This window comes from Frieseomelitta varia, unplaced genomic scaffold, assembly GCF_011392965.1.
Source record: "Frieseomelitta varia isolate USP_RPSP 00005682 unplaced genomic scaffold, Fvar_1.2 scaffold_564, whole genome shotgun sequence".
In the NCBI taxonomy this organism is placed as follows: domain Eukaryota; kingdom Metazoa; phylum Arthropoda; class Insecta; order Hymenoptera; family Apidae; genus Frieseomelitta; species Frieseomelitta varia.
Window position 1 is genome coordinate 306,462 of NW_025110328.1, and position 11,390 is coordinate 317,851.

An 11,390-nucleotide genomic window follows, 5' to 3' on the forward strand; every position below is an offset into this window, starting at 1 on the left:
ACTTTTTAATGAAAAAATAAATTTTTAGAAATTTTGTGTAGCCGACTGAAAATTATTTAACTTTTGTTTGAGACTTTTTTTGCCAAATCATTGGAAGTGTCTAAAATAATGTGGGGCTATTTCGTGATGCATCCTGTTGTCTCAGTAGTTAGCTTAAGAATTCTTTTTTTAACGTTCACAGCATTGGTGACAACACTGCGTAGCGTTCATGCGACAGAGGATGCGCATACATTTATTATCATATCTTGTTTCGTTATACTACGGTTACCCAATATGTCATGATAAGAAATGTAGATGGTGTGCCCTATTACTACATCTCGTAATTCATTATATTGAATCCATACTACAGTTCGCAAACAGTTCACGAGCCATATTCGCTGTGGATACTTGAAACAACGAATAGCGAACAATTTTTCCCTGAAAGGTAGTACATGAAAAACGTACGTATCTGTAATATGATTTTGCTAGCGAACTATTTGCGAGCTATTTTTATTCATCCAGTGTGAAGTTACTTACATACTTAATTCGATTGTTCCAATAAATCCAGAAAAAAATAACCCGCTTTATGAGTACCCGCTTTAGAAGTAACGTTTTATTTCTTAAAGAAGCTTAGTTATCTTCACGTACCGAGATTTTTTATCATTTATTCAACTAGAACATAATAAAATAACAGTAAAGAGTTATGAGTCTGAGTATCAGGTATCAGTAAAAATTCGTCCACATTTATATATATATATATATACTGCTATTTACGTTACTTACATACATATGTAGATATTTAATGGTAATGAAGTTCGATACAGGACTTATTTCTAAATTTGTTTAAAGATGCGTTCACATTTGTTACTGTATACATATTTATGCATTTATGATGCAGAATCTGTTTCTAAATTTGTTTACTGATATCCAAATTCGTTCGAAAGATAGTGCGTTAAATATTTCCTCCAAAATGGACCACTATGTCATTATTTATCGAAATAGTCAAATCAAAGATAATTACATATTTAGAAAGCAGCAGTTTTATTTTTGTAAATATTTCGAGAATTAAGAGAATTCGGTTACATGCAAAGGGAAGGAGGTTGTTCAAAATGTTGATTTTTGCAACATGTTTAAAAATCATTGAAACCGGTGATGACATCCGCTTTCTAAATAATTATCGAATCAAGTAATGAATCACGATATATAATAACAAAGGACAGACTACATATTCTTATCATATTTCTTACTGGCACAGCGAATGGTAACACAAATATAGTAACAAATCTGGACGTTACCTTAACAAATAGTGGTGACAAATTTACGTCGAATTTACATCGAACGTCGTTATCACTAAATAAAGTAACATGTGTAATAAGATTAATAACAAATGTGTACGTCTTAGGCTGGAGAAGTGCTAGCGTTGAAACTATACGTTGCGCCGTGACGTCCGTTATAGATATACAGTGAGATATTCTATAACGAATTATACATAACTTGTGGAATCTTGTTCGGAATATTGTTCTGAAAAGCACCAGTGACCGATCGATATGAAATTTTTTAAGAAGAATTTCAAAAAAATTTTACCTTTGTTTTTGAGTTAATGAAATAATAAAAGAGTTTCTAGTAAATGTACATTTTGGTGACTTCTGAATTTTGCCTATTTTGATGCAATTTTTTCCTTTTTATTGTATCACTAGAATGAGAAATTAATCGAGGAAGATTGAGAAAGCAATATGTATATCTCTATCATTTCTTCAAACTAAAAGAAGATACAATATGTATTTATAATTTTAGGAGAAAATACTCATTTTTTACTAGGATAGTTCAATAGATAGAGCAATTGTCTAGCAAGTATTCAAATCCCAGTCCAGTATCCGAGCGGCCAAATTTTTTTTTTTTTTTTTAATATATATGAAAACATAATATTTCTTTAGTTTATAAATATATATTGTCTTTGAGAAAGGTAAACATTTAAAGGTCTAGGCGGGAAAGAGGCTTTGTGAGTTTATATTTAGATTTTAAACTTTTCTGAATGCAGCATACGTTTAAATTAAAAAATTATTATGTTTTCATTTATTTATACAAAAAAAGAAAAAAATATTTAACCGATTGAATGTTGGCTGCTCTAATCACTGAACTCAAGTGAAAAACGAGCACTTTTTGCCAAAATTATAACATGTATTTTTTTTTTGGAAAAATACATTACTTTTCCAACATCTCCTTATTTCTTATTTTAATAATATAATATTCTTGTTTTAGTAATATAATTTAGTAATATAAAAATATTAAATAATAAAAAAAATAAAAAAAGTGTTTAAGGAAAAGATTACATTGAAATAGACAGAATTCGGAAAAATAACTAAAATGTGTATTTATCGGATATTGTTTTAAATAATCCCCCCCCCCCCCCCCGCCAGTCCAGATATTTGAAAAGTGTTATGAAGGATATGAAAGAGTACACCTATAATATACAACCAAATCAAATACAAAATTTTAATTTCAGGAATTTTACTGTTCGGAAAATAATTTTACGAAACCTAGTGTATGAAAAACAGTGGAAAACAGAAAACCGTACAAAAATAATAGCATTCTCGATTAGTTACCGCTGTCCGGAAATCTGTATGCACAGATACATAATATAAAATAGAATAATTCCAGATACTAATTTCGCGTTTCGAAATCTACAATTGGAAATATACAATTTGGCAACGGATTTCATTTTACTTAAGTAACTTTCACCATTTTACTTATTACATCATTATACATAATTCTCCAATTTACTGTTCAAACGTAGAATATGCTAAGAAAACCAGTGACACAGACAAAGTATATAACATATCCTCTGTGCATTGTTAGGTAGTCAACAATGCCAGTGACTTCTCTCCCAGTCGGTATTTCAGATCTTGAGATTCCGTTCAATGTGCAATTTATCTTTTTAGTCAGTGTTATAATACAAACTTCCAACTTCAACTTTTACTTTTTAACGAGTAATATAAAAAAAAAAATTTTTTTTAAAGTGGAAACTAAGGATTGATTATTCGCAACGTTAAAACCCAAAAGTGTTTTGAATTCCGAGTTTTTTCGTGATTTGAAAAACTTTAGTAAAAAAAAAAACCATAAAATCAATGAATAAAGAATCACTTGCAGCGTGAATAAATAATGTTCGATTCAAATGTACCTCAAATGTTCGATGCAATACATATATACTTCACTAATTTTAGAATGACAGTGTAAAATATTTAAACCTAAAGAAAGTATAAAAAAGAAATATTACACTAGAATTAATAATATGATGTGAGAGACTTTTTAGTATAGCCGAAATAATAGTCGACAAGAAAAGAAGTAGATCAAATTCAGAAAGATTTCGAATATTAGTGTTCTTAACCACTTGTGCTAGCAACTAATTGCGGACCATAACGAGTAACCAAACCGTATACAATAATTCGTCGCTTTCTTTTTTAACTCGTCGGTATGATATCACTGGATAGAAATTATGGAGAAATAATAAACTTATTATTTGTTTTGCCTATTTTATTTTACTTAAATTTACTTAAAACTGAGAAAATATTACAATTTTGGAACAAAATGTGCATGGCACGTCATTCCAGCGCAAGAGGTTAAACAAACTGGATTAGATATTTTTCTATGTTGTCATGTTTTTGCTTGTATTTTGTTTGTAATCAATAAAAATATATATATAGGAGTATTTTTAAGACAACACATTCCTATTACAAAATAAAATTATCATTTCAAATTTCGATAGTTCCGAAATCTTACAAATTTAAAAAAATTTAAAAATTAGTTTCCCATTTCTATTGGAAACGAAGTTTAATCATACTGATTATAGATGGGACATTTTATAGATACTGCGGCCGATATCGTATCATCTTGATGATTACTTCTGACAGTAACAACTGCAGTAAAAACTATGCATTGATAACATCTGTATAGACAAAATTCAATGTATTGTACCAAAAGTTTTTTATTAATATCTGGGAATAAATATCCGATTTCTTGTTGATTCAGACTTAACGCTTTTCAAAACTAAAGCCAACACTTATGAAAAATAAACAAATCTTCAATTGATCACTTTCCTCCAAAACTTTTTTATATTTTGAAAGACAATGTATGAAACACATGTGAAATGCATTTTTCTCTGGCTACGAAAAGAAAAATATATCATTACTACTTAAGAAACAACGATGACTTGAAAACTCGAAAAAAAAATAATTTTGTTGTTTGAAACTAAATAATTTTGTCTTGACATATTTTTTTTTGGACCGATAAAAATAACGAAGATATTGGGATGAGTAAGATAAAAGAAACATTCTATATTTATGGTTCGTTCCTTGACTTGGCCGTTTCCTATGAATGTCCATAAAGTGGCCCACTTCAAAGGAAGTACGTGCTATCTCTTAAACAAGTTTGAACATTTTCGTGTACCAAGACTGAGTCTTAATTGTCATTTGTTCAACTGAAATGCGAACTAACGTTAGAGAATTATGTGTATTGATATCAGTAAACAAATTTAAAAAAACGGATCGTACATCAGATTTCGTTACCATGTACTGACTGCATAAGTGCATAACAACAATAAATAACAATAATAAATCTGGACGAATCTACAAATGTAGAATCACCTAAACAGATCATATAATAAATATATTTGTCAGTGGCCCGTTGAGTAACATAATATGACGCTTGTCTGCAGTGTTGTTACGTACAGAGTATCAAAAAATTATTTGTTATAGCTTTGAAAGATTCTACATAAATAAATTCTATACTTTGAAATTAGTAGAGATCTGTTTAAAAAGTGGCTTGCAAAATCAATTTTCAAATTCTTTTTTATTGTATTATATTCTATTTAACCCGGGATTACCCACGTGAAGGTCTAGTCGCCGGGATGTACCTGCGCTAGACCCCCAGGTGGGTAATCCCGGGTTAATATTTCTAAGAAACCATAAATCACAATTTAATTATTTTCGTAGGAAAAAATGTTAAAGTTTCGTTAGTTTTCGAACTCACTTTATTTGTAACATGCTTACATTCTACAGTTAGATACAGGGGAAATAATATCTATCGTTGCACGTAGACCATTATACATCTCATGTCTTTCTTCCTTCTTCTTTTTGTTTTTTTCTCTTCGCTATTCAAAATAATCCCGAAATAAAATTTCTACATTTCACCCGAATTGAATCACGTTCAATTTGGTGTTTTAACTGTTTGTAACGGATTTGTAATCTATTCACTCGAATTGTAAACAACTTTTTTCCTGCAAATAAAAAAATTGCATTGCCATCAAGTCTTATGAACAAAAAGCATATATAATAGTAATCAGTGGTAATAACACGTGAATAATAAAATAAGAGAGCCAATAAAGACACTGTAAGACTGCTGTAAAGTGTAAACAAATTTTGAGTTAGAACATTACAAATAAAGTGAGTTCGAAAACTAATGAAACTTTAACATTTTTTCCCAAAAGAATGATTGAATTTTGAAAACTTTTTCTCCTTATAACAAGTAGAACACGATGTAATAAAAAAAATTTGATGTCGAAAATTCCGAGGATGTTCAAACCAATTCCAAAGTTTTGATGAATCTTTTAATGCTGAATCATAACTAAAAAAAAAAATACGCATCTGTTATTTTTGACAATTTTTCAAAGTTTCATCCAAATCGAATTCGGACTGTTGTGACTTTTCCTTGTTAATTAAAGATACGTTATTTTATAAACTTTTTGTAACTTTGTTTAAAAATATCTTATTTTCTGTTTGTCACTTCATTCGGAAATCTTATTACATAGTTAATTGAATAATATACTGCATAGTTCAATATATTAAAGGGTGGCACAAATACATAAATAAATCAACAGAAGAGAATCAAACAGTACCCACCATTCTAAATTCTTCTGATATATGACTTTTAGGTAAAACTCAACAAACAACAAATGAATTCATCATTTCAATCGAACTCATTAATTGAATGAAAATTATTTTTAGATTTAACAATAAATATTGATAATTTGCAAAAGTAAAAAAGTAACTATCGTAGGAAAAGAATCGACCAATTATTAAATTAGTAAATTTTTAGATCTAAATGATTAACAATGTTAAAAAAGAGACACATAGTTAGTATGATAGAAGATTTTTATTCAAATTTTATTTTTACAGATATCGCAAATAAAATAATGAATATTTGCCTGATCTATGTATTCGTTATTTATTCAATCTGTTTTAGAACTTCAGATATGTATATTTCTACGGAAAAAGTTAGAAGAACGACTAAACGATCATATTATAATTTAATTCTAATTGCCAACAGATGGAATTTGCAAATAAAAGAAATTTGTTTTCTTTGGTTGGCAATCTGTTAATTAATTTGAGCAATACAGCTCAATGATCGATATTGTACGATAAACACATTAGATCATAGTGTATTATATATAAAAAAAAAAATTACAAGACTTTTCGGATATTTAATAGATTAGAGATATAAATAAAACAGGATCATTTACCTGCCTGAAAAAAATTAACTTTAAAAAATTTTTAACTTACTGAATATCAATCTATAAATTTATTTCCCGAACAGTGAAGTAAATAATATAATTCTAAAAGTTTCCTGATAATATTTAGGATTGTGATATTTATTTGCTCATTCAAATAAAGTACTAATATCTGGTAAATAAAAATGAAACCTAGTTAGTCGATACTGGGTGATTCTCTCTTATACCATCATCAAAAGGGAGATTGTTGTATATTTAATTCAAAACGGAAAAGACTTAGACTTAGAAATATAATGTAGTGAAACATTTCGTTGCTATATTTTATTTATCGTACAAAAAAAAATTGCTGTCAGGCAATAGTTTAGTTTTTCCTACTTAGTTGATTGATTGTAAAGTTATTTTTATTGTCAATTAGTCTTAACTTTTTTCTTTTTATTCTTTTATTTTAGAAAATGTAAGCATCATCGGCTCGGATGATATGACCACCTGTATAATTGTCGTCGTAAGGCATTCTGGTAAGTGTTAATGTATTAGTTATTTATATTATAATTACAATTATTAAAAACAATACATAGATGAATAATTAGAACGAATGAAGACAATTGAATACACGCGCCATGTGGGTGCTTATACAAACATGCGGGCACATATTAAATGTACAATATTTATGAATCAATACAAAATACGTTTGATCGTCTTGCCCAGGTTCAGGTGCTGCTGCGTTGGCCCACTTGGATGGAGCTGGCACAGAAGATGCGGCAGCAGCGATGATCCAGAGAGTAACCGAGCTTGCCCTTGGATTTCCTGAGGGTCGTCTAGAACTACAACTCGTCGGTGGTTATTCCGATCCAAGAAATTATTCCGAAGAACTGTTTTGCAATATTCTTTGTAAGTTTTTTTTCACTTTTTTCCTCTCTCTTTTCTTGTATGTTTACTTCGATGAAATATTAAGAGACATTTTGTTTCGATTTTAGCGGCATTTCACAAACAGCCTGTGGAGATCGATCTAACTCTATGTTGTGTAGGCGAATTAAACACTACAGTAAGAGGTGGTATCCATTGGCCGGTAATATACGGCATTGGTTTGAATGTAAAAACAGGCGAGATTTTCCCTGCAACCTTTCCTGATAAGGGACCCGATCAAGCGCTGAGATGCGCTAGGCATTTAACTGGAGGTCAACAAGTACGTATGTAAAAATATTTCAAAGAAATCGCAGTATATCTAAATCGACTCTGTAATTGTAACGAATTCGTTACAAATTCTGTTAAATAAAATAATAAATTAGTTATAATGTTAACTGTAAGTAATAATATATGTAACATATAATGAGAATGATCCAAATTTTATATGGTTAATATCGTTAATATCGTGTATAGGTTTTGGATGTTTACGACTGTACACTTGGTTTACTCAGAATCGGACCATTCAACTATGATCCTTTAAGAGGAGTCGACCTTTGGTTAGCACAATCCGATCAATTTATTCTACAACATCTTTCGACTGCGCCGGAAGTCGAACTGCCACATTTTGTATCACAGGTAATGTAATATAACCTGTTAAATTAAATTACAAGATTAACGGTGGAATAAATATTTTTAACTTGATGTATGTTTTATTCCTGTTTGTTCACCTTCGTCGAAATAATTTGTCTAGGTACGCGCTACGCTCAAATATATACAGGACAATCAATTTCCGGCTGTCACCGTCTTCCGTGATAATAGACCCCATTATTATCGTCGGGACGAAACCACCGGTATTTGGCAACCCATACGATATTGATATTGATTATTCAAATTATACATAAAGACTTATAAGAAAAATATCACTAAAGTGGCGACTAGTGAAATTTCTTCCTGATAACACAAGATTCCACAAATACGAAGAAATAATGAATCGAAGAAATTTTGTTACGAAAACTCTCTTCTGTAATAACATGAATCAGTATGATGATTTGTTTATATCATGTGTTTTATATTATCTGGTATTGTTAATGAAATATGTCTTTTTGTGTTTATTATTTCCAAAATAGGCGTACAATATCGCTGAATGTGATATAAAGGCATATACGATTTATAGTTTATTTCATTTTTTACCTATGATATTTAAAAATAAGACGTACAACAACTGGTCTTTCGATCTTTACAACAACTAATTTGAAAGCGCAACGATAAAAAAAGAAAGAAGATAATTTTGTTAGAATAATACTTTTGGATGATTATTATTAAGCACGGTAATGTAAGAGTTTATACTCTCCGATGGAGTGAGAGTGAGAGTGAGAGTGAGAGAGAGAGAGATGTGATTGTTAATTCCTTTATTTTTTATTTTCTTTTCCAAGAAATCTTTATAATAAATTAAAGATTGTTATATACAACAATTTCAGTTCGAAATGCTATCGTATTTTTAGATATATACATTTTCTTCGTTGTTTTTTTATCCGTTTAACAACAATATACAATCGTAACACTTTATTTTTAATGCAAGAAAATATGAAGATTTATAGCAGAATTGAAACGATTCGAACTTTTTTTTTGCAAATATTTTGTACGTAACTCGTGTTTCAAATTCACATGCAATGTTGCACGTAATTTTCTTTTTTCCTCGCAATGCAAAATAGACGAGTTAGCGAATGAACATTTAATATTTTCTATAAAAGCAAAACGTTTACCAAAAAGCCAGAAAAATCAATAGTGTTGTAAATAATTACATATATTGATGTTGCTGGTTTTGCAAAGAAAGAATATTTTATTAATTGAAAAAAAATGAAAAAAAGAAAAAAGTCTCATAATCTGTTATTTGAGACTGTGTATATATATATATGTCTACTCTATTATTATTCTCTATTCACTTCTTCAAAGAATAGATAATTCAGAAACAAATATTTTGTGGCAATACTGTAGGTAAAATATTAATTTGAACATCCTATTCGAATAATTTCGTTATGTAAATGATTAGAACTTGAAATGATTTAATGTACAGATTGTGGGTTATATTGGAAAAGAAATAAATGAAAACAATTACGCTTATTCTTTACAATGGTGTGCTATGACTGAATAAGATAAGTTACTTTTATATGAAAACAGTAAACAATTTTCATTATTCTCCATTATCTTAATGAAACAGTAATTATAAAAAGATTTTAAAGAAAAGATATATATATATAGCTAAATGACTTTACGTCGCTGCTTACATGATCTAGTAAAAATATATATATATATATATATATATATATATTTTATTACATCATGTAAGTAGCAACGTAAAATCATTTAGCTTTGTGATGCTTGAGACTCGTAACCATTAGTAATAGCACTAACCGTTGATATTAATATTAATATTGATATAAATTGTGATTTAAAGTGAGAAAATACTTAAAGAAAAATGCTTACTAAAGAAAACTTATATGTAACAATTATCCATCGGTTCAATTAATAATATTTTACAGACTTGATTGCTTTCGTATTTGTATCATACAACTTTCTTTACAATGTAGTTCTAATATTTTCTTTACCTTGTCTTTACTTCCTCATCTTTCATCTCATTGTATTATTTTCACAAACTTTCTATTCAGTTTCTCTCCTTTTATTTTCTCTTGTTACAAATTGCAAAAGTAATTTTCTAATAACATTTTGTGGTGATATATTTATACAATAAAGGCTGAATTAAACACTTTCATGATAATTGCGTATCATTTTATCGACACAAAATGACCAGTTCCAAATAATTGACTCATTTGCAATACAAGTCTATTTGTTTATAATGCTTCAAACGTTTCAAAGGCTGTGCATATTGAATTATATTTATAATGCTTGTATCAAATATTATAATTAAATAATATATATTTAAATAATCATCGACGATTAACTTTCTTTTTTCTATACGTATGCAATCGGTCAAAAACTGCGCAAATCTTCCGATTAATATTAATTTTTTAAACGAAATAGATGAAATTATAAATTAGACATTAATTAGATAAATTAAACAAATTTATTATTGATCGACATACTTGTGCAAAACTTTGGAAGAATACTTCAATCAGAATAATATCCATCAAATTCATCGACGTGAGTACTAATTACTTTAAAATCTATTAATATTATTTATTACTTTAAAACCTAATTATCTGTAGACGTTAAATGTCTAAATGAATGTCTTTAAAATTTAACTCAATATTTTACAAATTTCAAAAAAGACAACAAGTATAATAATATAATATTCTCGGAAAGCAATTAACATAATTTATATGCATGTAAGAAGAAAGAAAAGAAAACAAGAAAACAATCCATGAGAATTTTTTACGTGCAGATTAAATGATAGGAACATGAAAAAATAATTAATACAAAATATTTTATTTCTTTATAAGTATAAAATTTTATTTCTAATTCTCTTTTGATACGATATAAAAAAAATCTATTTTTATAATTTCAAAATGTATGCAGATACACAGTTGACTTTTGTTATTCATTTTTGCTATTCTAGCCACGTCGGAATCTTAACTATCCATACCCAATTGTTTATTTTGTATTATGAGAAATTAATTTTATTTTGTTACATATATGCGTATGCGCTTCAAGCGAATTCTAATTAAAAATCAATCTAGAGAAACATTTCGGCCGAAATATACCATGATAGTTATAAATTGTCGATAAATAAAGATTTGATAATATGAAGATAATCGATTTTGCAATAAGTCGTAGCTGTTCGAAGTTATTAAATAAAATATGTCTACATTTAATGTAGACGTACATGCATGCGTACATGTTGAAATATGTTTTTCCTCTAACACTTTCTACATGTATCTGACTTTATAAAAAGCATCGCAATATCATTTTATACGTACTTACATTTACATACATTTGATTATTAATGTTAATTAAACAAACAGTATTGTTGATAATAATAATTATTATT

General features: G+C 28.4%; 1 protein-coding gene across 5 annotated transcripts in view; it reads left to right on the plus strand.

Annotated features, from left to right (window-relative positions):
- Nucleotides 1–9,930, plus strand: part of LOC122533976 (protein N-terminal asparagine amidohydrolase) — a 32,383-nt gene extending 22,453 nt beyond the window's left edge. For all 5 annotated transcript variants that reach the window (XM_043664201.1, XM_043664202.1, XM_043664205.1 and 2 more), the window contains 5 exons: nucleotides 6,931–6,996; nucleotides 7,187–7,369; nucleotides 7,456–7,664; nucleotides 7,859–8,020; nucleotides 8,136–9,930. In XM_043664201.1, coding sequence (XP_043520136.1) covers nucleotides 6,931–6,996; nucleotides 7,187–7,369; nucleotides 7,456–7,664; nucleotides 7,859–8,020; nucleotides 8,136–8,261 — 746 coding nt within the window. In that variant the 3' untranslated portion in view covers nucleotides 8,262–9,930. The remainder of the gene's footprint in view (nucleotides 1–6,930; nucleotides 6,997–7,186; nucleotides 7,370–7,455; nucleotides 7,665–7,858; nucleotides 8,021–8,135) is intronic.
- The last annotated feature ends 1,460 nt before the right edge of the window (nucleotides 9,931–11,390 follow it).